The 26,196-nt window shown below is 41.1% G+C and overlaps 1 protein-coding gene across 1 annotated transcript in view; it reads left to right on the top strand.

The window, feature by feature from the left end:
• The window catches only part of LOC122792395 (NLR family CARD domain-containing protein 4-like), a 388,096-nt gene extending 362,903 nt beyond the window's left edge, over positions 1-25,193 (top strand). The window contains exons 6-7 of the mRNA XM_044060183.1: positions 1,436-1,603; positions 24,285-25,193. Coding sequence (XP_043916118.1) covers positions 1,436-1,603; positions 24,285-24,589 — 473 coding nt within the window. The 3' untranslated portion in view covers positions 24,590-25,193. The remainder of the gene's footprint in view (positions 1-1,435; positions 1,604-24,284) is intronic.
• Positions 25,194-26,196: the final 1,003 nt, after the last annotated feature.

Below are 26,196 nucleotides of genomic sequence, written 5' to 3'. Positions count from 1 at the left end.
ACCCTTTTCTTCAGCTTTGGGAATCAACTCAAGTGTGATGGCTGCAACAGTGAAACATGAAGAACATAGTACAGGTTGTGTATACTTACCATAAATGTAGATGTCCGAGTGTATTCACTTTTGCAATCCTGGCTTCCCACCTTCCACCCCCTTGTCTGTCTTTCTCTCTCTCCCTCACTCCTTACAGGGATTTTTGGTATTTACTTTCTACTGGTGGTGTTCTTCAAACATAACCTAGCTCCCTATTTGGGAGCTCCTGACATTTAGGGCAAGAAAAACTGATGTAATGGTGTCAGCTGCCTGATTTTATACCACTGACGACCTGACGTCTGTCCTGGAGTGACATAACCAACGCAGAAATACTAAGCCTGTGAACCAACACAGAAATACTAAGCCTGTGATATTCGGGCCGACTGAGGGCTACCCTTGGCAGGATAACCCAAGTGTGATGACTGCAACAATGAATACACTCGAACATCAACATTTATGGTAAGTATACACAACTGTACTTTTCCTTTGACCTCTGTTCTCCCAATCACGCAGTTTAAGAAATGGGTTCTTAGGAAGCCTCCAAGAAGGCTAGTGGTACCTCTTTTGTATCCTTAACTTTACAACTAAGATATTGACTCTACACCATATTGACCTATAAATTATCTCTCTAGTTAAATAGCTGCCCTCTTCTGGTGTCAGTGTCATCTGCCTCAACAAGAAAAAGTTCAGACCCACAGACCTTGATGTGTAAGGAGCTCTATGCTGTCTTCCATAGCAATATGGTTAAGACCTAAGTCGGTATCATAGCCAAACTAATTTCAGAGCTGGCTATAGACCAAACCTTTGAGTTAACCAGTTTTTTTCTGTGAGCTTCAAAATAGGGAGAACATTATGTGCATGTAATGAACTTGCCGAGACATTTAAGATATCACATTAAAAGAACCAAATATTTCAGGAACTTCACTCATGCGACTAGTTGAATAGACTTGTTAGTGACTTGCTCCTTCACAAGAAGAGCTAGCAGTGGTGCAGGGTACCCTCCCTTTCTTCTAAGCATCCTGCTATTTTCCTTAGCATGAAGAGTAGGCCAATTCTGTTCCGGAGGTATCCCAAGCTCTGCTAGTAAAGCTGGACAACAAACGTGCTCCTGTGGCTAACTTCCAGATATAATGAATGATACTGCAGCAGTGATGGTTGTATTTGAACATCATCTGTCATGAAGGATGTTCATACATAGCTGTGTAGGTTCATTCATCTTTTACGTATATTGCAGTAAACTGCAAATGATTGTCACTAATAAGTGTACATAGGTAGTTGTTGTGTCTTTTGGCTTTTCCCATTATAATATGTTAAAATATGCATACTAAAGTTTAATCTTCAAAGGATTTTTTTTTTTAATTTCTAGTTGTATATAGTTTACCTTAAAGTCACATTTTTCTTTCAGCAAAAAGTTTACCTGTCTTGAAACACTTAATGATATTGATGTTGCCATGGGGGCTGATGGTAAGAAACTCCCTTGATGTACTGCTGCAGAATCTTATGCACACAGAACACTTGGAAATACTTGGGTTGCAGAGATGGAGCCTAACAGATGCTGATGTAATAAAGCTTGGTAAGCAGATTATTTTGTTCCTTTTTTTTCTTTATTTGTATAGACTAGTACTTTTTCCAGTTTTTCCATTTGTCATTCCTGAGTTGATATTATACAGATTCATTGGTACTGAGAACTTTCATTTTGTTTCTGCCTTTTCTCAAGTAAAAAAAAGTTGTTAGAAATGTCAGCAGTATAACGCCATCCACCATGCTGTGTACAGAAGTTGCTGTCACAGTTTACATTTGTAACTCACTGAAATTAGCAGCTGTCTTGTAATGGTATTGCAGTACCATCTATAAATGTTCTCCTGTTTATTGTGTTGAACTGCTCTTTTGTCTCATTCCCTGCACTACAGCTCTTTTGAATGTGTACTAGTAACTCCCAGCGGGTGAGGCTTGAGCCTTTAAAAAATGAAATCACCACCTTACAGTTCAAAAAAAATTCGTATCTCTGGAATCATAAGTGTTAAAAGAAAATTGCAAATGGAAAACTATTCACGTTAAATGAATTTTTACATTAGTGGCATTCATTCAGTTTAGTGCTTTAAACTGGATTTTATAAGCAAAAACAAAGGCAGTGAATATTAAATCTGATGTTGTCAATTTTCATTGTATCCTCAACAAACTGTTTGATATAACTCAGCCGTTACTAAAGCTTATGGTAACCAAATCTCTCAAGATTCTCCCTTACCCATAATGCACCTCTCAACTACCTCAGATCTCATTTACCACTTCAAACTAACAGACATGGCCTACCACCTCTTTTGAGCTGTAAGATTTAGATACCTAAATTTTTTTTTCTATTTCTTTTATTTCTCATTTTCTCAAATCGGTATTTAGTATTTCTTATCTTTCATATTTGTATTTACTATGTTTCCACATTTTTTTTAGTACGTGGTACCTCTTAGATATGATCGGTAGTATCTTTCCCTCCATGTGATGTTGTCATAGGCCTTCCATACCATTGTTGGTATTCCCTTACCATCTCTTCTTCTGGTAAAAACAAAAAAAATCTTTGTCTATCATACGTGAAATATAATTCCTTTCATTTATTGTTGTTGCTGTTAGCATTTTTGTTTTGTTATGGCTGACAAACCTGGTAGTTTTAAAAAATATTCCAAGTGTGGGTGTAAATTGCCAGGTTCCAAACCCCACATGCTTTATGTTTATTGGCTGGGACCTCTTCATTTATAGGAGGATTGTTTGATTAGACATGGCTTAAATCCCCATGTTCTAGTGGAACATAAGATCAAGTTGATTTTAAAGCATCTTTTGCCATCTTTCTTTGTAGAAGCCATATCGGAATCACTCCAACCGAGACCTTCATGCGTTCATCTGCAAAATCTTCTTCCTCTGAATCTTCTAGCAAGAGACATCTAAAGGACCCAATCTCAACCCTGGTTCCAAAAAACTGAGAGTGCAGAAGCTTTCTGACTCATTGGCACAGACACTTTCAACTCTACCAGATCCGACCCTGATAGAGTTGGATCAGGCACGTGCCAAACAATTGAATCAGACACTGACAGAATTTGTAGAGATGCCGTCACTTCCATGCACCAGGTACTTCTTGTCCGTGGATCCAGTCCCTGGCGGTCCCCCATCCCCCGTTTTTCAAATCTCCATCCATACACACCACTCATTCTTCCAGAAGCCTCAAAGAAGAAGACATGGAGAGATTGGTGAGGAAGATTCTCTTGGCACAGGGACATATTGGTTTTCCTTCGGCGCCTACCCCTCTGGGTCAGATTGTCTTGCCTTTCATAACACCCCCCTTGCAGAGTCCTTCTCGGACACTGTTTGTTGCTTTGGAGTACCAGGATCCTAGCCATCCAGATCCTACAGTCTCAAAGCCACAGATTTCCATTTCCTCTGATCGAGAACCTCTCTGAGATGTCCAGTCCACTTGGATCTAGACAGCTGTCTGCCTGTCCTCAACTGCGAAGTTTTTGGAGCCATCCTTGTGGCACTGAACCATTCGGTTTTGGCTTCCACCTCAGGGACATTGCTGTTGGAACAGAGGGGAGTGATGGTTCAGAAGCTTGCCTTCTCGGATCAGAACTCCTCTTCCTCGAGGTCTGCTTTCAAGGTTGCAAAGAGAGTTTTCTCTGCCTTGGCAGATCTGATGGAGCCTTTCCCCTCAGATCGTAGATATGCTCCCCTCAGATCCTAGATATGCTACCGTTTTGCCTCAGCATCAAGAGCCTTTCCACTTTTCTCCTCAAGGGCATCCAGTACCAAAGACCCAGGTTTCCTCTCAGGGAATTCTGATTTCCTCTTCTGATACCTCTCCAGAGCATCCCACTGAGGAGGTGCCCCAGAAAAGGACATGTAAGAGTAAGCATGTAGTCTCTCCACAGGAGTCAATCACTGAAGACACAGATTTCGATGAAAGTAAAGGGTCCCCATGGCTACCTCTCAGTGGTGTCTCTTTTGGAGACATCCTAGAAATTCTGAAACAGAGAGGTGGCTGGACTTCCTCCAAACCTATGTCCGAGAAATCATCTGAGAAATCTGTTCTTCCGGAGGCCTTTGGTACTGGACCCTCTACCTCCTGGGTGACTCCACCCACCAATGAGCTCATTGATATGATCTCTTGGTGGGCGTGGAAGAAGCCTGCCTCTATAGAACCCATACCTCAGACACCAGACAGGATAATAGCACCACTTGAGGATAGACATTTCTGAGGAAAAGGGGGTTCCATTTGATGCCATGGTTGTGACTGCCACAAAGAAAGAACTCGCTGATGAGAGTTTCACTGTCCATCCCCCTAACCAGGAATCACGGGTGACGGACAAGTTAGAGAAGTATGTCTTTGCTTCAGTGACCTTTGCTCTAAAGTCACTGAACTATTTGGCACACTTTATTAGACTTCAAAGGAAGTTGACCAAGGAGTTGTCTAATACTCTCACAGCAGCCATTTCTGAAGAGGTTCAAGATTCTGTAACATCTCAGTTGGCAACACTGCAGTCTATATCCAAGTCTTCTATGAGGTTCCTTTCCAATATAGTGGAAGGAACCTCTAGAGCAGCAGATTCAGGCATTTCCATGAAGAGACATGCCTGGATGTGCTTGTGCAATTTTGTGGAACCACTTAAGTCATCTTTCATCAAGGCTCCTTTTGATGGAACTATGCTGTTTGACCGTAAAGTAAAGGAAATGCTGTCAAGGTGTAAGAAGGATGGGAAGACCTTGTCTGCCATGGGTGTGCATTTTTCGGCTCCCCAAAGATCCTATTCCAGGAATTGGCAGAATAGCCAGAAGATGTGGTTCAAAAAGTCTCAAGGTCCTTTTCTAGCTACACGTGGAGGAGGTTCCCACAGTGGCAGAGGAGGAGGAAACTCTAATGGATGACAGTGCCCTTGCAGCAGAAATGGCTTGCAAAACCAGGGTTCACAGGAATATTTCTGTGTCAAACCCTACCAGTGCTTCTGAACAGAGGCCTGACTGCCCACCTCTGTAGACAGTCAGAGGGGGGTGCTTATGCCTGAACCAGACAGCCTGACTAAACTTAAAAGATACTTGGGTGCAGAGGATTATTTTCAGAGATTATAATACCCTTTTCCCTCCCACCTCCAACTCTAAGAAAAATCCTCAACATTCAGTCAGAGGGATCAAACAGCAATTTAAATTCAGAAGCAGCTAGAAAAAAGATTCATCCAAGAGGTCCCACCAGACCAAATAGGATCGAAACATAATCAAGGTGGTTCTTAGTGCCAAAGAAGACAGGAGACTGGAGACAATTTTGGATCTTACCAATTTAAACAAATCAGTTCAATGAACCAAGTTCTGGATGGTCACGGTGCAGTCCATCATACCCTTCTGGGCAAGGATGACTGTATGTGTGCTTATAGATATTCAGGATGCCTATTATATAAAAATGAACAGGTGATCCAGAAAGTACCTACACCTCTGGCTTAGAGCCAGTCATTACTAATTCAGAGTACTGCCTTTGGACTCACCACAGCCCCCAGGATGTTCACCAAATGCATGATAGTAGTAGCAGCTCATCTCAGATTGTAGGGATTCCAGGTGTTTCCCTATGTGGATGACTGGCTCATTTCCACTCCGATGAGGCATCAGCTTGTACACACAAGGGATCAGGTTCTCCAGACTTGTGCCCTTCTGGGGATAACCATAAACTACAACCAACTCAGAATTTGGATTTTATATGAGCTCTTCTCAATACAAAATTGTCCGTCGCTTCTCTACCTCCACACAGAGTTCAGACAATAAGATCACAAGTCAGAAAGATGATGGGGAGTACCTCAGTCCTAGCCCATCTGGCCTTCAGACTCTAGGCTTGATGGTTGCGGCAATGACTTTAATTCCACTAGCCAGGTTTCATATGAGGATTCTACAGTGGATGCTGGCTAGTCAGTGGTCAGTCCTTTATCAACCAGTGTTGCACCAGATAACAATTACCCAGACCTGCAAAAGAGACCTGAGTGGAATCAATCTGACCAAATACTTCAAGGACGTCCCTTCATTCCCCAAAAGCCCAAGGCCATAATGACCACAGATGCATCCAGGATAAGGAGGGGGGGTAAGCATTATCTGGAAAAGACAGTTCAGGGCACGTGGTCCCCTGAGGAGGCCAATTTGCACATAAATGTCCTGGAGATGAGAGCAGTGCTCTTAGCATTGCAGGCATTTCAGGATGCTCTCCCCTCTGGGATGGTTGCGATTCAAACAGACAACATCTCAGTTGTATGGTACATCAACAAACAAGGAGGAACCAGATCCTATTTCACATTGTGTAGAGAAGCTCTGGTTGTGGCAGTGGGCAATGTCTTCCAACTGCTTTCTAATAGCAATGCATATTCCAGTAAAATCCAGCGTAATAGCAGACAAACTGAACAGGTGCATTCTTCTTCCTCACGAGTGGCCTCAGGAAAATGGTGGCAGATGAGATTTTCCATCGATGGGGCCAGCCTTGCTGAGACATCTTTACCTCTCCCCAAAACAAGTGCAGCAACTACTTTGCCCTAATTCCTCCACAGGGTAAGTCACCGAGGGATGCTGTACTCCATGATTGCCCCCACCCGGTGTTCTCTATGCTTATCCACCAATTCCATTGATTTTGAAATTTCTACAGAAAGCTGCCAGGTTGAAGAGCAAAGTAATTCTCATTGTATCTTATTTTCCTTGATAAAATTGGTTTTCCTTCCTATGGCCTCACTTGGTTCAACCTCCATGGACCCTAGAACCGATTCCGGACCTCCTGTATCACCCAACAAGTATGACACATCCAGGTATCACAAACCTCAAGCTAACTCCTTGGCTTCTCCAATTGCAGTAATAGCAGACAATCGATGCTCTTTTCACCTGATCAGATTATAATTTTATTTTCCCATAAGTGAAGATATATTCCAATAAATGGAAAAGGTTTGTTATTTGAGCACAACAGCAGAACTTTGATCCCTTTTCAGCTTCTATTAATTGCATTTTGGACTTTCTAGTGCTTTTATTTCTAAATGGTGCTAGTTCCTCAACTGTTAAAGTGTACCTGGCAGCAATTTCCAATTATCACATTGGATTTAATAGCTTCTGTATTACTTCTCACAGATTGAGCAAGGCTTTCTTAAAATATACTCTCCTTCTAAGGCCCCCTTTTAAAGACCCTACCCCTCCATGCGATTTGAATCTGGTACTGCTGTCTCTCACACAATCCCCTTTTGAGTCAGCACGTATATGTGATCTGAAATATCTTACATGGAAGACAATTTTCTTGGTTCCCATTACTTCTGCAAGAAAATTTCCAAGATTCAAGCATTATTCTCTAAACCCCCATACTTAATTTTCCACAATGATAGAGTGACCTTAGGTAGCAATCCATCTTTTCTGTCTGCCTAAGGTGGTGTCAGAATCCAGTATCAATCAAGCTATTAACTTGCCATTGCTCTTCCCTAAGTTTACCAACGAAGGAGAATATATCTTGCGCTTACTGGATGTTCATAGACAGTTACGCTTTTATTTACACAGAACCAAGAACATCAGAAAAGCTGACTAATTGTTCATTTCATTTTCTGAACCAGCTCTGGGAAAACCAGTTTCTAAAGTTATGTTATCAAAGTGCATGACAAATTGCATTTCCTTCATTTATACTACACTTGGCATTACTCTTCCACATTCCTTGAAAGCTCATTCCACTAGATTCATAGAAACTTCCACAGTTTTTAATCAAGAATGTCCATGGACGATATATGTGCAGCAGCAACTTGGGCTACTCCCCATACCTTTGTAATATATTATAAGTTGGATCTGGTCTCCAGAGGCAGGGCATCATTTGGTTCTGTGTTGCTCCGGAATATCCTTCCTTGAGTCCATCCTGTACACAGGTAGCTAGGGGTGCTGTCCCACTTGTTGAGGATAGAATGAAAATTGACAACATCAGATAAAGAAGTTATGTACTTGTGTACTTAACTGTAACGTTCCATCTGTAGAAATCCAAAAAGAAGCTGAGCCAAACCACCACAGCTGCAAAAAACTTCAATTTAATAAGGAACAAACTAAAAGCAAGTAAGCGCTTTCACGATCTCACTGACCGCTTCATCAGACTGAATACATCAAGAAAGCACCTCCCTTAAAAACATGCATCCTTAATTGAACATAATTAAACAGTCAAACAATTAATAAGAAACTAAAAACATGTATGGAAAATACATTAATAAATATGCATATTATTCTACTACAACGTTAATGCATATGTGTCCTAGCTTTCAAAAAAGGCTTGAGTGAAACAGTCTAATTTATGCCTGGTGGTATATGGGCATTGAGCTTGAGAATCCATCTCTACTCTGCTACCTCTGTCCTGTTTATAATGTCACCCCCCCAAGCCTTCATTTAAAATATCTAATGCAAAAAACTTAAAATGATGTAGCAATCCCTTAGCCTCAACATGCCCATACACCACCAGGCATAATGTGTTTTTAAGGGAGGATTTGGATTTCTACTTTGTTCAGCTGAGAGCCGTATCCTTCACCAGGTCTAGTTGTTTTTTTATTTTTAATGTTTCCATCTGTGTTGTCCATTTTCATTCTTCCTCAACTCCCCTCCCACCAACCCCCATTCTAAGACTTCTGGAGGAACAAGTGTTTACAGGACACCTATATATTGTTTTTAGGTATGACTTCTTGATATGGCTTCTCCGTTAACAGCATTCATCTTTACTCTTTATTGAGCAGCAAACAAGATCTCAGGTAGTTGGGGGAGGTGCCTTATGGGTAAGGGAGAACCTTGAGACATTTGGTTACAGTGAGCTTTAGCAACAGCCGAGTCTGGTCTGACAGTTCAGATCCGAACCCACTTGTTGAGAAAGAAAGAAAATGGATAACACAGACGGAACATTTTAGTAAGTTATTGACTTCTTTTTTTTAATGTTGTATAAATAGCTCATGATATCTCAGTACCCCTTCAAGAAAGACTCACACTGCCAGCAGGAATTTCTTCATGCAGGTGTGAGCTTTTATATGAGGCTATGCAATTCTGTGATCCTGATTATACCAATTGCCAGGCTGCATATGAAAGATTCAATGGTTCATAAAAAACATGTGGACCCAGCATCTTCAGCCCCTAGATGTTCAGATCCTAGCCTAGCCCCTATAAACCCTGAGAACACTTCTGTCTAAGCAGAACTGTTCACAGAACCCCTGTACAAACATATTAATAGCTGTATAGAGGCAGCTTTACCCACCAGGAAAAAGTACAGAACTAACTTAAAAAAAACAAGCCACCCTGGTGGAATTACAAAATCAGTCAGTTGTATAACAGGAGAAAGAAAATCATGGCAAAAATTAGGAGGTGCAGCACCCAGCAGGATAAAAAAAAACACTCTAATTAAACTAAACAACTCAGAGGACAAATAAAGCCTAGCAAGGCCAAATTTGAGATGTCTGGCCTCCCAGGCCAAGGACCACCACAAAGCATTCTTTAGCTATGTCCGCAATCTCAAAGGCAATACACAATTGTGTGCAGAGTTCATTGTAAATGGAGCCACCTATACTGAGCCAGAAGATGTAGCAAACCTCCTGGCTGATAAATTTAGCTTCAAATGTACTCCTCTCTCCCCCTCAACCTTCCCTCAGGAAGTATCATCAAATATAACTCCCTCTACTATCACTAGGGAACAGGTCCTTAATGCTCTCTCTCAGACCAAGAACACTGCATCATTGGGCCCAAACAGTATCCAGGATGCCTTTTAAATAGCATGAAACATGACCTATCAGGGCCTCTGGAATTACTATGTAACTTTAGCCTCCAAACAGGCTTTGTGCCTCATGAATAGAGAAAGCCAACAGTCATCCCTCTGCTCAAAGGTGGGCCATCTGCAGACCCTGGAATATATCGACCCATAAGTCTCACTAGTCTTATATGTAAAGCCATGGGAAGAATTGTTATGGAGATGACCAGTAGAGATATAGTAAACTTCCAGACTCTGGACCCAATCCAGTTTGGTTTCATAAAGGGCAGATCATGCCTACTCAACCTGGTGGACTTCTTTGAGAAGGTCACCAAAGCAATGGACAAGGGCAGAATTGTTCACACTGCCTACCTTTACCTGGCCAAGGCATTTGACACAATACCCCACTCGGGCATTGTTGACAAACTCAAGAGGTTAGGTACAAACCCGTATGTCACCTGGTGGACAGTCAACTGGCTCACGGACAGGACCCAGGAAGTTAGAATTGGGGAGTTCACCACTAGAAAGAGGCCAGTCACAAGTAGTGTTTCTCAGGGATCAGTCCTTGGACTGCTCCTTTTTGGTATTTACTTCTCAGAAGTCAAGGCCAATGTCAGTGGTCTCTGGCTGTCTAAATTTGCAGATGTTTGCAAATTATGAGCTGTCATTGAATCTCACACTGACACAAATGTTCTCCAGGAGGGGCTGACGCAGACAAACAACTGGTGTCAGAGTCATGGACTAAAACTAAATGCCAATAAATGCACAGTAGTGTTCTTTGGGAAGTCATCCTTCCCTGGTAACTATCATATTGTCAACACACCCCTTAGAATTGACCCAGTAGTCAGGGACTTGGGGACTAGAGAGTAATCTAGCCTTTGATCATCACGTGTCGACAGTGGTGAAGAAATCATTCTATGTTGCTCAACTTATAAACAAAGGTATGGCATCTAAGTCCAAGGAAGTCATTGTTCCACTGTAGTCGCATTCATTAGACCTATCATTGAGTGCAGTGCCCCCTTTGGTATGTTCCTATCCAGGCATATCCAACAGCTGGAACATCCATAGATGTTCCTCACTAAAAGAATACAGGGCATAAGTAATATGTCCTATGCAGACTGCCTCAAGGCCCTATCCCTGTATTTTGTCTCCTACAGGCTTTTGAGGGGAGATCTATACCTGGCATATACGGGGCATTGTCATACCCACTCTGACGGACCTCCTGCATATCCACAAAGCAAACAGTACTAGAATTACCCATTCTGAAGACTTAAACCTTGCCTGTGATATAAATAGAATGTGCTGGAGAGATAGGCATGTATCACAGAGACTACCCCATCTGTTGAACAGGATCCCCATCCATGTGAAGCAGAGTTCCTCCCTAATCCAATTTAAGTGCAACTTGGACAATTGGATAGAAAACTGGAAATTCATCCCTGGTTTGGCACCTGTGTCTCTGATGCAAACAGGTAACCTGTAAATGGTTAATTTCCCAGGCCCATGCTTACACTTTTCAAGGGTATCAGAATTAGTCAGAGATTTGGGATGCATGGCTAGGCTTAAAAAGGCCCTTGTGGTCGTTAGCCTAGCAAACACCTATGAACTTATATCATAAATGTCAAAGAAATGCTGGCTGTGATTCAAGCTATAAAAACCTTACATCATTTTTGGCCACCAGGCCTTTTTCAGATGATCACAAACAACTAACAAGGGGGTACAAAGTCATACCAGCTAAGCCACTTGGCAATGATGGCTGGGGAGTTAGCTGTTCAACACTTCGTAATTATTCAGGCCTCTTATATACTATCAAACAAAATATAGTGACAAACAGACTCAGCAGATCCTGGACAGACCGTCATAAGTAGAAACTCAATCCAGGAATTGATCCCAGTGTGGGGAGCACCTCAAGTAGATCTGTTTGCATCCTTTTCAAACAGATAGCTAGACAAATCCTGTTCCAGGAATCATTGTAAACTACTTTGTAGAACAGATGCTGTCCGATTCCTCTGGTTGGGGATTTTCCTATATGCTTTTCCACCTTTTCCACTGATTCCCAAAGTAGTTCTGAAGATTAAGAAAAATTTACTAAAGTCATTGTAGTGACTCCCTTTTAGCCTAGCAAAATTGGTTCTCCCAATTTATGAAATTCGCCGAGGCAATTAGCACAGACTTGCTCATAGACTGGATCTTTTCTCATACTACAATTTATTTTTATTTTATTTAACATTTGTTTACTGGGAAAGTCCAAGTGGGGCAAAACCTATTTTCAGCGGAGGCCCAGAGAGGAATGCTTCAGATGCATGTCTTTGGAATGTGAGATGAAACCAACGCAAGCACATGGAGGACATGCAGACTCTGCACAGAAGGCACCCCAGCCGAGAATCAATCTGGAGAACTTCTTGCTGTGAAGCGACAACACTAACTGCTGCACCACTGTGTCGCTATAAGGAGAGTGTAATACATTTTGACATCAAGCAGCTACATCTAACTGCCTAGGTGATTCAGTTGTGATACCTTATAAGCACATTTTCATGAGAACATGCAGCAGATATTAAAGGAGTCAAACAAACTTGCTACTAGAAAGCCATATGTTGGCAAATGGAAAAGATTTCCTAGTTGGTGCCTAGTCAATAACCAGGGTCCCTTCAAGGAGTTTGCACTCCTGGTGCTTAAATATTTGTGTGAGCTACTATCATCAGGCCTTTCATATACTTCTATCAAAGTACATCTAATGCCCATTTAATTTTATCTGCTCATGGATCCCCACATTTCTTCTCTAGTCAGTTTATGAAAGGGGTGTTACACGAGATCCCCTCACAAACAAATACCTCCATCCTGAGATCTCAAATTTTTACTGGAGAAATTAACTTTGTCTCGTTTTAAACCTGCCTCTTTGACTAATTTGAGTTTCATTCCTTGGAAAACTGTTTTACTTGTTGCTCTGACATCTGCAAGGCAAGCATCTGAGTTGCAAATCTTCCTAGTGGGGTAACCATATCAGGTTTTCCATAGAGATTGGGTCACTCTGTGGGCTAACCACACATCCATGCCTAAGGTTATTCCATATTCACTTTGATTCAAGCCATCAATCTCCCATTTTTTTATCCAAATCAAGAAAACAAGGGAGAAAGTACAGTTGTGTAAAATATTACCATAATGGTAGATGTCATTGCCTCTACTGCTGCAGTATTCTTAATGTATGGGATTCCCTACCGCAGAAGCCCAATATCCAGCTAGTCTAACAAAGACTGATGTTACTTTAAATGCACGCCAAATGTCAACCAAATGTTCCTTGCATAGTATAGGGCATAAAGGTAACGTTTAGGCCAACCATATTCAGAACTGATTGCCCCAGTAGGAACACCAGTCCAAGGAACCCAAGAGGTAATCTGTACATCCAGTAAGGCAAAGGACTAGGGGGAAGGAAAGTGGGAGCAAATACCGCAGCAGTGAAGGCAAGGACATCTACCATTATTGTACGATTTTACGCAACTTCACTATGTCTTTACATTCACTGCTGCAGTATTCTTAACAGGTGGGAGAGTGCCAAAGCTCAAGAGGAAACTTGGGAGGGGGAAGGAGCAGAACAGTCCCCTAAAAAGCCATGAAGAACAGCACTAGCAAAACCAGCCCTAGCTCTAGAGATCCCATCCAACTTGTAGTGATTGGTAAAGATATGCACAAGTCCAGGTGCTGCTTCAAAAAAAGAATTCATATCTAAGCCCTTGAAAAAAGTACTAAAAGAAGTCACATCTCTATAGTAGAATGAGGGAAAGCTCTTGCCATGAAAAGTGTAACAAAAGAAATAGCCTTAGCAATCCAAGAAGAAATAGTTTGCTTGGATACAGCAAGTCCCAAAGATCTAGGATGAAAAATAACAAATAACTGATCAGATTTTCTAATAGCCTTAGTCTTATTCAAATAAACTTGAGTTGCCTATGAACATCCAAAGTATGCAGCACCCTCTCACTGTCAGTTTGCGGAGGGGGAAAAAGTAGACAGATTAATAGACTGGTTAAGTGATAGCTCGTTAACCACCTTAGGCATAAAAAGTGTTAGTGCGCAAGGAGACACTGTCCTCATGAAAGACCAAAAAAGGAGGACAAGCCATAAGGGCCTGTAACTCAGACACCCATCTGGCAGACATAAGAGCTAACAAAAGAACAGTCTTTCAGGAACAATGTTGCAAGGAATCTGAAGCAGCAGGCTCAAAAGTAGCCTGAATCAACCTCTCCAAAACAAAATTAACATCTCAAGGAGGAGGAACAAGCTTCCTGGGAGGTCTAATATTAAGGATGTCTTTAAGAAATTGTTTCATCTCAAATCTAGAAGCTAAAGGCAGAGAAAAAAGCAGACCAGCAGAGATAGCTGATAAGTGGGGCTTAATAGAACAATAGGCCAAATCAGCATTGAGCAAGTCACACAAATAAGAGAGAACCAAAGGAACATCCACAGTATGTGGGTCCAGGTTATAAGAGAGACACCAAATAGAAAACCTCTTCCATTTGGATAAGTATGATTTCCAAGTAGTAGGTTTCCTGGCCTCCTGCAGGACATGCAGCATGTCCTCAGAAAAAAAGGTATCTATGAGGAATCAATATCCTATCACCCACAGTATCAGTTGAGGCATGGACAGGTGGGGATTGATGAGAGATCCCTTGTCTTGTGAGAGTAGATACACCCTGTGTGGTAACTTGTGATGATTGCCCCTGACTAAATGCAGAAGAAAAGGGAAACAGTGCTGTTACGGCAAAAAGGTAGTCACCAACACGATTTTGGGAGCATCCTGTTGAATTTTCAGCTAGACTTTCAGAATAAGAGGAAGGGGAGGGAATGCATAAAGAAACAGCCCCTTACAAGAAAATGAGACTGCGTCCACCTTCCATACCAGAGGACCTGAGACGCTGGCACAAAACAGAGGAAGTTGTCCGTTCAGAGGGGAGCCAAAATAATACACTTGAGGACTCCACTGGTGGATAATGTCCAGAAACGGTTCCACTTTATAATCGTGAAATACTGAAATCTCGAATTTTAGTATTTCGTGACCATAAAGGTGAAACCTTCAAATACCAAACCTTCACAATCCCGAAACTACAAATCCCGAACACACAGCATACATCACACCACACACAAACCACAACACCCACACTACAAAACAAATACACAAAAACAAAACACCACACATCCATATACCTACACTACACATAAGCTGGGGGGCAAGCCTCCCTCCCCCACACCCCCCAGTTATATATACTAACTCCGAGATCGCACAAACAGTAAGAGACAGTACACTCACACCCAGACATTCCACAGTCCCTCGCACACATGCATACACACACACACACACACACACACACACACACACACACACACACACATATCACACATAGAAAAACACCAACGCATCCAACAATTACACACTCATACGTTCACCTTCCTACCCCAACCCACACATACAATTTACAAACAATCTCACATACACTCAAACTCCCACCCAAAACCCTTACAAAACACTCACGTTAGATTCCACATAAATCCAGACAATACGCCGAACAACATCCAAACCAAACACCGAATGTCACGTAACGTAAAGCCATAACCGTGAATTCGAAATATTCGAGTTCACAATTATGCACTTTTGACCTTTTAAAAATTTGACTGTATGATCGCGAAATACTGAAATTCAAGATTTCAGTGTTTCGCAATTATAAAGGGGAACCCCAGAAACACATCCCTGTGAAGCATCCATTCATGGAACTGAGTTAAGGACCTGCTCAGAGTGTCTGCCACAGTGTTCTGACCGGAAGGGATATAAACTTGACACTTGACAGCAAGATCCTATACCAGAAGTGCCAACCGGCGAAGAACATAAGATGTCATTCCTCCCTCTTTATTGATATGCCAAATCACTGTAGTATTGCCTGTGAACACCTTGAGAGGACCCTGAAGAAAAGAGGATGAAAGACCTGAAGAGCCAGCAGAAGAGCTCTCTTCTCTTTGGCATTGTTGTGCTCCTTCTGCTGACGAGGCAACCACACCCCCTGAACTTTTAGGGAGCCAAATGTCACCCCCAATCCCATGTCTGCAGTGTCTATGGACTACTATTATGTAGAGGGAAGAGGGGGAAGAAAAAGGAATCCCTGAATTCAGAGACAACTGCTGAATCCACCAGTGAAACCCCTGTCTGAAACAAGGAAGAACTACAAGGCCTAGAAGATGTGCATGTTGAACTCACACTGAAATCAGAAACCACTGAAACTTTCTCATGTGAAGTTCGGCCAGAGGGAGCATCAGAATGGTGGATGTCATTTAACCCAGAGCGCTCAAAACTCCCTGGCGGTAATCGAAGCCAGAGGAAGAAGATTGTGAGTGAAAGAAATTAGAGTTGAGGCCTTTGTAGGGGGCAGACAAGCCAGCATTGGCACCATCTGAAGTATGCAACCCAGAAAAACATGATCCTGAGAAGGAGTACAGGAAGACTTTTTGAAATTTATAGTGAACCCCAGACTCTGAAGAAGGGAAACGGCAAAATGAAGATTTTGTAAAAGGGTCTGTGTAGGATGCCTGAATCAACAGGTCTGTATCACTTAATCAAATCTCACATCATCGTACCCCTCTTCATCAAACACCTTTTAATTGATTTCTCAAATAAGCGAACAGACTTTTCATCAAAGTTTTTCCTAGGACAAAACAATGGTAAACAACCCTAGAGACTGCAGAAAAACATAAAACTGAAAACCAACTAAATATACCAACCCAGAGATCACACTACAGTGGGGAAAAGGGCAAATTCTGTATGGTGGCCAACCAATGTTTTGCCCTTGGAAAAACTTTGATGAAAAGTCTGTTCGCCTATTTGTGAGTTTGAGTAAAAAGTGTTTGAAGAGAGGTTCAACGATGTGAGATTTGATTAAGTGAATCAACAGGTCATCCAAGTAAGGAAAAATTTGGATCCCTCGAAACCTACAAAAAGCAATCACAGGAGCAAGGCATTTGGTGAACACTCTTGGAGCAGAAGAAAAGCCAAAGGGCAACTTCCTGAAAATAGTATGGATCAGAATATGGAGATAAGCATCCTTGAGATCCAGAGACACTGTATAGGTCTGATGAAGCAAGAGAAGAAACAGAATCTGAAGGGACAACATCCAAAAGGAAGGCACTTTTAGAAAAGTGTTTAGATGAGAGAGGTCTAGAATACGTCTCCAAGTGCCCTCTTTCCTTGGCACTAGAAACAGTCTGGAGTAGAACTCTTTCCCCCTTTTGGGACACAGGCACTTCTTGAATAGTACCGTGAGTCAAGAGACTTTGAAGAACCTCTGGGAAAAGGGGAAGTTGTTCCCAAGGAGGCTGAGAAATGCCCATAAAAGGAGGATGGGATTTCTAAACCATGAAGTACTCCTGACGAATGATTGACAGAACCCAAGAATCCTGAGTGTTGTGAAACCAAACAGGAAGAGAGAGAAAAAGGTGAAGAGAAAGAGGAATGTGGTCAGGAAGGGATGGATATTCATACAGCACCTGTTTTTTCTGGAAAGGAAGGCTTCAGAGTCCCTGAAAACTGAGGAGCCTTAGCAGGAAGAGCTCTTTTGCCACTCTTCTTACCTTAAGTAGAAGGGTGGAATTGCCTACGAACAGAGACAGGCGCTTAGTAGGGTAGTTTCTCTGAAATTTAGGCACAGGAGAAACAAACACATGTTTAAGCTCCTGGAAGGTTTTACCCTTATCCTAAAGGGACTTAAACCAGCAACAGCTTCCCTGAACAAAAGCTTAGAATCCAGAGGAGCATCCATGAACTTAGTATCATCAGATAGAGGTTGAAGCCTAAGCCAAGAATACCTTCTCACCACTGAACCAAAAACAGCAGCCCTACAAGAGGCAGCTGCTGCATCATAACTACATTTAATAGAATGACAAACAACTTGAGAGGAAGTCCCTAGCAAGGAAAGAACAGAAGTTTTACCCTCAGAGTCTGGAAAATCAGAAATAAGTTGACAGGCCTGAGAAAGAAGAGCCAACACATACCTAGACATATGGGTCTGATAATTAATAGCCCTAAAAGCTAGGGTAGCAGAAGTGTAATTCTTCTTACCCAACTTTTCTATAGTTCTGCTATCCTTGTCAGAAGGCAGTAACTTGAGCAATTGAGATAGCTTAGCAGAGGCTGCAGACACTACAAAGGGGTCAGCAGCAGGACATTTATATAAAAAATAATCCTCAGGCACCCTATAAAACCTGTCAGGTTTCTTGGGAGCAAGGGCAGAGAATCAGGCGCATGAGAGGCATTGGAAAAAACATTCAGCAAAACAGGAGGAATAGCCACAGGCTTAGGGGATTTCAACTGCAGCAATTCCTGAGCACAATCCCACTTAAAAAATCCATCATCCTAGAGAGTGTCCCCCCAAAAGAAATTTCCTCAAAAGGAGCATCAGGACTAATGGATTCCTCTTCCTATGACTCATAGTCCAAAGGAGAAGGAATTTTTGAGTACGGTAAGTCAGAGATTCATCATCAGAATCCAGTTCTCTAGGCCTTTTAAGGGAAGTAGAGGACCAAGGAGGAGCAGGAACCGAAACCCCTTGAGGAGGCTTTAAGGATATTATAGTAGTAACTAGCCCCTGAGTAAAGGCCTGCCAGTCACTTTGTGGATCCCTGGGAGCAGAAGAAACATGTTTAAGTTTTTGTTTCTTTTTTAAGGGAACATCCCCTCGAGAAAAAAAAAACTGAGACGGCAAGGCTCAGACTCCGGATGACAATCGAGAACTGTAGTAGAAACTTCTTCCCCGTCTAAAAATGGAGGCACTTCCCTGGGCCCCTCAGAAAAAATCAATTGTGGCTTCCCCTGAAAGTCCGAGATGGACACCTGCAAATTCTCTTTGGACATGCTGCCAGCCAGTTCCTCACTGGCCTCCAACACAGTTGCGGCAGAGAAATCCAACAACTCAGCCAGGCGAGCCTCTTTTTTGTAATGACCTCTGGAGAAACACCTGGCAGAGGCTGGACAGCAGAAGATTCAGGTCGTACCTTTTTCACCTTCTTCCTCCCTAATGCCTGAACCTCAGGGCGGGAGATTCCTTCTATTGTATCTTTAGCGAGAAGCTGAAGATGCTGGTTCTCAAGATATAAGGAAAGGGAAGAAAGTCAAATGAGTTCCCCTTTTTCTGTTTTGGGGCAAGAAAGTGCTGAAGATTTCTAGTCACTCTGGCTGCTTTTATACTCCCCAAAAGGTATTCGTTAATAGCAGCCAGAGTGATCCTGTAGGAGGGGTTAGAGCTTTGGGAAGCTGGCTGAGCACTTTATTCTTGGTAGGGTACAAACAGGGGCGGCTCGTGGCATAGGGCTGCCGGACTGCAGCCCCCTCAAAAATAAAAAAAGAAAGAAAAAAAAATGAAAAATAAAAAATATTTTTAAAATTGGACTGAGTCCCGACTTATCGGTCTATGCGCATGCTCAAGGCAGCCCGGCCGTCCCCATAGGGGGACACAAGGAGACGTCTGTGCACTTTTACAGTGCACAGACCCGCCAGGATTATGGGACGCGTCCGGACTGCAAGAGGAGCAGCAGGGACTCGGGACAGAGCCTTAGGGATCTCGGCGCGCGGGAAGGAGCATTGGGATCTCGCGGGTCTTCAGTATTGCGCGGGAAGGATGTATGTACGGACGTGGATGTATTCATTCAGGTAAGGTGCCTTTTAATGTACAATGTTTATTTTTATTGAGTTTGTGCTTTTTTTGTGTATGGTGCTTGTGTTTGTGTATGGTGCTTGTGCTTTACTGGAGTTTGTGTATGGTGCTTGTGCTTTACTGGAGTTTGTGTATGGTGCTGGGGTGTGTGTGTGTGTGTGTGTGTGTGTATGTGTGTGTGTGTGTGTGTGTGTGTGTGTCTGAAAATGCCCCAGGTGCTTATGGTGGTGTGGTAGGGAATGCCTCAGGCTTGAACCCTGTACCCTGTATGCAGGTGTTAAAGACTTGAGTTCCCTACCCACCACCATTTGTAAAAAAATTTCAGATTTTTACCTCATATTCGATCTGATCTGTTCCTCATAATATCTGTGGTTTGTAAATGTTGCAATGCTTGATATTTGATGGTGTAGTAGTAGCATTGTTGCCTCACAGCTGCAGGTTCTTGGGTTTGATTCTTGGCTGGGGTTCCTTCTTTGTGGGGTCTGTATCTTCTCCCTGTGTTTGTGTGGGTTTGCTTTTGTGCCCTCCCATGTTACAAAGACATGTCTGCATTATTTCTTCCTGGGCCTCTGCTGAAAATTGTTTATTTGTTCCAAGTCAGACTGTCCTGATTAAAGAATGTTAAATAAAATTGACAGGCATTTGAATTTCAGACTTAAGGGTTTCTGAATGTTTAATTCCTTGTGTATTTGATGGTGCAGTGGTAGTATTGTTGCCTCACAGCTATAGGTTTTCTGGTTTGATTCTTGGTTGGGGTGGCTTCTGTGTGGAGTCTGCATCTCCTCCATGTGTTTGTGTGGATTTGCTCTGGTGCCCTGCCATTTTACAAAGACGTGTCTGCAGTTTTAATCCCTGCTGAAAATTGGTTTTGTTCTGTCACAGGCATTTGAATTTCAGACTTCAGGTTTCTGAATGTTTAATTCCTTGCATAATTGATGGTGCGGTGGTAGTATTGTTGCCTCACAGCTATAGGTTTTCTGGTTTGATTCTTGGTTGGGGTGGCTTCTGTTTGGAGTCTGCATCTCCTGCCTGTGTTTGTGTGGATTTGCTCTGGTGCCCTGCCGTTTTACAAAGATGTGTCTGCAGTTTTAATCCCTCGTCTCTGCTGAAAATTGTTTTATTATGTCCGCAGTAAAATTGACAGGCATTTGAATATCAGACTTCAGGTTTCTGAATGTTTAATTCCTTGTATAATTGATGGTGCAGTGATAGTATTGTTACCTCACAACTATAGGTTTTCTGGTTTGATTCTTGGTTGGGGTGGCTTCTGTCTGCATCTCCTCCCTGTATTTGTGTGGATTTGCTCTGGTGCCCTGCCATTTTACAAAGACGTGTCTGCAGTATTAATCCCTGCATCTCTGCTGAAAATTGTTTTGTTCTGTCCGCAGTAAAATTGACAGGCATTTGAATTTCAGACTTCAGGTTTCTGAATGTTTAATTCCTTGCAGATTTGATGGTGCAGTGGTAGTATTGTTGCCTCACAGCTATAGGTTTTCTGGTTTGATTCTTGGTTGGGGTGGCTTCTGTGTGGAGTCTGCATCTCCTCTCTGTGTTTGTGTGGATTTGCTCTGATGCCCTGCCATTTTACAAAGACGTGTCTGCAGTATTAATCCCTCTGCTGAAAATTGTTTTTGTTCTGTCCGCAGTAAAATTGACCGGCATTTGAATTTCAAACTACATGTTCTTCAGAATACATAGTAGCACAACCTTTTTTTCTAGCAATTTTCTAAGTTTATAAGATGAATATTTTAAATTTGTCCCTATTTTTGGGACTGTATTCCCCGATTATTGGCCAGGTTTTGTGCTAAGGTTGACAGCTATGGCAAGAACTGAATTCACTGAATATGGACTGTAGAATTGTGCATATTTACTGATAAAGGTGCACTGTAGAATTGTGCATATTTACTGATAATGGTGGACTGTAGAATTGTGCATATTTACTGATAATGGTGGACTGTGGAATTGTGCATATTTACTAATAATGGTGGACTGTAGAATTGTGTATATTTACTAATAATGGTGGACTGTGGAAGTCTGAGTAGACTTTTTATGATAAATGTTCTCAACTGGGCAGTTTTGCCATTATGGGTGCATATGTTTTGTTTCATTGCTTACTGGAAAAATGTTCAAAACAAATTTAAAACACCCTCTAACAAGTGTACTGTATTGTACAAGGAATATAATTTTTAGTACAATGAGGAAGGTGTATCAAAGAGCACATGTATGTTTCATATGCAAGGGGCCTATGATTCGAAAACAGCCCAAAATTAATCTTTATCTGCCACTGGCAAAATGTATTTTCTTTGAATGTGGGTTTCAATGCTGTTTCAATGAATGTGAGTTTCAAGGGCAGAGAAGTTTTAATGCTAAGTTTTCATTGTGAGACTGCATTGCTTTGTTTAACAGATGACTTAATGTTTGTGCTGTAAAATACAAAATAAAACTTTCAAATGAAGTCCAATCATTGAAGTAAAGCAGTATGCACATTAGTGTTTATGGTAAATGGAGTGAAATAGCCAAGTAATGGTTAATTGGAATGGCTGCAGAGGCTCCAGTTCAACCATTATTTTGTCAGGGAAGGGCAGCAAACTCAGACAGGCCCAGCTGAACTATACCTCCCAACTGTCCAGATTTTCAAAGAATGAATAGATTTTTGCTTCTTATTTTTGGTTTGTTCATAACATTTGTAGTTTTAATTCCTAAATGATTTGCCAGAAGTCACTAAATAATAAGTTTCAGACTTCCAAACCTTCATAAAAATGCATGTTAAAGTAAGAGCCGTTCTATCAACTGTCTCAATTTATACAAGAGCAATTTTTAGTACTGTTTATATGTGCCCCCAATATATTTGGCCTTGTTCAGATTTACTGCATTAACAGGTTGAGAGGTACATGCAAATAAATTGCTTTATAGAATTAGGCATAGCCAACCTCTCAACTGTCCCCAATTTTTGGCTCAAAATGTTGCTCTTCCCCCTAATAATCCCTCCGTAAAATAGCAATTTTGGAAGAAAACATGGAGGGTTTACAATTAAGAAATAACTGTAATAATCAAAGTTATAGATTACTTGAAATGCATGTAGATTCTTTTATTTTGTCAGCTGCTCAAGGTAGCAGTACTAATATTAAAGTGTCCCTTCTTTGACAGGTAGAAGCTGTATTGTGTGTCTATTTTATATTTTTGCATCACATTTTTGGTCCATTTTTCATAAAATTGTGTTTTTGGCAAATTAGTGACAAATCACTAAAGACTGAAGTTAGAAAATGACAGACATTTGAGTTTCAGATTTTATACCCTTCAGAAAATTCATACTAATGCAAGACCTATTCTATTATCTTTCTAAGTTTATTAGAGCAATATTTAAAATTGTCCTTATTGTTGTGCCTTTGTCCCACTTCTGTGTATGGCTTTGTCCAGATTTCTTGCTCTTGAAGTTGAGAGGTATGACAAATGTGTCAGGGCCATCACAGTCAGCCAGAGAGATTTCAAATTGTGACATGCTTGTTGCACCCCACTCCCCATGTAGTGACTCTGGATGTGTCCAAGCAAGGCAAGGAGTAGTTGTATCTACCTTGGATGGGGAGGACACACTGCATAAGTACTACAGTGGCTTTTCATCTGTCCTTGATTTTGCAGAATGGTCTGGTTTCTGTCATATTTTGTACTGTTGATTTATGCTTATTACTCAAAGTGCCTGTTGCTCTGTGTTTAAGTAGCAATGCTTTAATGACCATAAGGTAAGCTTGTCTGACATCGTAAGATGCAAGTAAGCTTTAATAAGCATACTGTTAAAGAATTGCCAACATTGAAAGCCTTTCTGTTGTTGCCATGCAGAGAATACTTGACTAGATAATGTATAAGCCTTGGGTATTAAAGGACAGGATTCCATTATTTTAAAAAGCTCATTACACTTGTTGGAGACTTCCAGTCATCTCTACAGGCTTTACCCGTAAACTAAACAGAATGCCAATCATGTGTGGTCCATAACCTGTACAGTAATCCTTTAAGCAATGTATCTTGAGCTTGTTTCTTGTTTGCTTTTCATTTTTACTTTTATCATGTTTTCCCCATGAAACAAGTTGTCAGGCAGCAGGTCTTTTTGGATAAGAAACATTTTTACAAGTGGGGGCATCACATAGATTTCTACTTTCAGCATGTTGCTTGGTACTTTAATAAAGCTGAATATATTATAATTAGAACTGCAGTGCAAGGAGAAGTGGTTTGAGTTGAGTGCTTCTGGTTTTCTTATACTTGATTTTGACTGGCATTCCAGTAATGTATTTAAAAGTAATTTATTTTTCATGCCTCACAACCTTTTGTTTCCATCTAGATATTAAGTAAGCTGTCATGCAGCCAATGCATTGAAATATTTTTATTCTTCTACACTTATTTTTGTCTTGATTGGACTTTCATAATGATGGTTTGCCACCTAGGGCAGCGTATTTAATTAAAGTTAGTTTTTTTGTGGTTTTGTGCATAGCTCCTCCCCTTTATGGTTGACCACACCCCTTCCCTTTGACCCCGCCCATCCAGCGTCTCCTGCAGCCCCCCTGTGATTTGAAGTCACCAGCCGCCACTGGGTACAAACCATAGGCTACTGCAACAGTGAGCAATTCAACCATCTTCTGTTATGGGTAAGTGCATCTTACACAACTGTACTTTATCTTCTTTTGGTATTCCTATGTCAGTGTGTATTCTGTTTTCACACTGTTGCCCTATTTATGGAATGTTTGATACTTTATAATGTTTGTTACTTTTTTTCACTGCTAATCTGTAAGTCATTCTAGTTTACAGGAATTAGCTACTGTATATTTGGTTTAAATTTGTTCTTTTTCTTACAGATTGTTTGCTACAAAACACATCTATTCAGCATTTGGACATATCAGATAACTGTATAAGCAGTGATGGTTTGATTGTTTTCATTGGTTTTTTGAAGAACAAACAGCATCTGAAATTTATTGATATCAGCAGCAGAGAAAATTTTCAGCCTGATCCAAAATTGGTTATGGAAATATGTCAGTTAATTAATAAGCTTGGCTCGTTACAAGAAATCAGAATGAGAAAATGGCAGTTTGACGAGCATGACTTGAATTCTCTTAGTGATGCCAAGGCAAAACGTGGTAACAAGTGTCTCTTAAAATTTTAAACCAAGGATGCCTTATCAGCTTAATAGTAATTCTTAGAACTATGCAGATATGAATATTTAAACAGCAGTGTGTAATAGATGCATAAAATTGTGTCATCCACAGGATACTGTCTGCAAAATACTTGAGATAATACTAAGTGTATCTGGTCAGCCAGGGAGTGGATCACTTTGCACTGGATTCCTGCTTCCTGGTGCAAAACATATTTCTTAAACTGTGAAATTATCAAACCTGTGGAAATAATTGATGTCATACAGGATAAGTTTTATACAATATTGTTAGACAAAGTTGTTTTAGTCTGTTTCATAAGTGTGTTGTGTCTGTTTTGTGTGTGTCACTAGATATTGCAACATGTATTCAAAATGTACTTTCACATTTCAGAAAAGCCTTTTAAAGTTATCTATACATTTCACACTGTTTTCACTTTTTCCTTTGCTGCTAGGGAAATCAGAATGGGGAACAGTTTACCATTTCTAAACACACTGGTGGGTGTATGACAGCAGGATGATGGAGGACACTACTGTGTGTCATTACACTTAGGTAACTACTTTTGCTTATTTCTAGAATAGGTAAACCTAATTCTGACCTATGGAGCACTGATAACACAACTTCGCTTCTGAAGTGTGGACAGCCGTCATCTATTTTTACTGCCACCTCACTTTCAAGCTTAGTGTTATAGTATTGTTAGAAAGGCCAAGGACACATGCTTTGGGATTTCTGAAGGAGGGTGGTCTTGCATAGCTGCCTAGTAAGAATGACAAATTAGCAGGACTTCAAGTACATTTACATATTCTTCTGTTTCACTTGTGTACCCCACTGCCATTTAAAATTTGCACAACATTTGAATATGTACACAACCCTAACTCTTATCCATCAGCACACAAACAAAAAATCTTACAGTTAGATCTCTTAGGTATTCTAACTTGTATATGGTTGACTAAGCCCATTTCTTTTCAATGTCATCCAATTGCCTTTTACAAGAAGTAAGGCCCAGGCTGCCCTTATGATATTGTAGAAATATAAGCTACTGCATTTCTCAGCCATCATTTTGTTCACATGTACCGTATCCAACAGCATACACTGTAGTAAGGAGAGCTTTGGGTACAGCATTCTAAACTACTTTCCAGGTACCTCACAGCTGAATTAATACTTGCCTGTAAAATCTCTGTATCACATTAATTTAAAAGTTTTAAAATCCACATTCCTGCACAAGATCTCATGGCAAAGAACCCTGGGGCTCATCTTTCACATTGAGAATCATCAGATGCTTCTGACCAGGTGAAAGCAGGAGCACAACTCTGGCAATGACTGAGTCAGTAATAAAGGAGTAAGAACCACAAAAGAGCAGCTGAAGAATTATTCATAAGCCAGACTGTGGGGCTTTAACTCCTGGCTAGTTTCTTGCTCTGTTCTAGCTAATAATTTTGAGTCTATTTTTTATAAAATAATATCAGACTTTTCATTTGGTTGGCTTTTAGAACTATTCAAGGAAAAGTGTGGTTTATCTGTTAAAGCAGATTGTGTGATCCTGTCAAGGGCCGTGTATAAAGCCCTGTTCATATGTGTTAAACCTCTGTTACTTGCATCTTCATTTTATGATATGCTGTGA

This window comes from Protopterus annectens, chromosome 1.part2 (genome assembly GCF_019279795.1).
Source record: "Protopterus annectens isolate FY-2018-M chromosome 1.part2, PAN1.0, whole genome shotgun sequence".
In the NCBI taxonomy this organism is placed as follows: Eukaryota; Metazoa; Chordata; order Ceratodontiformes; family Protopteridae; genus Protopterus; species Protopterus annectens.
This window is presented reverse-complemented; position numbering and strand designations above follow the sequence as displayed.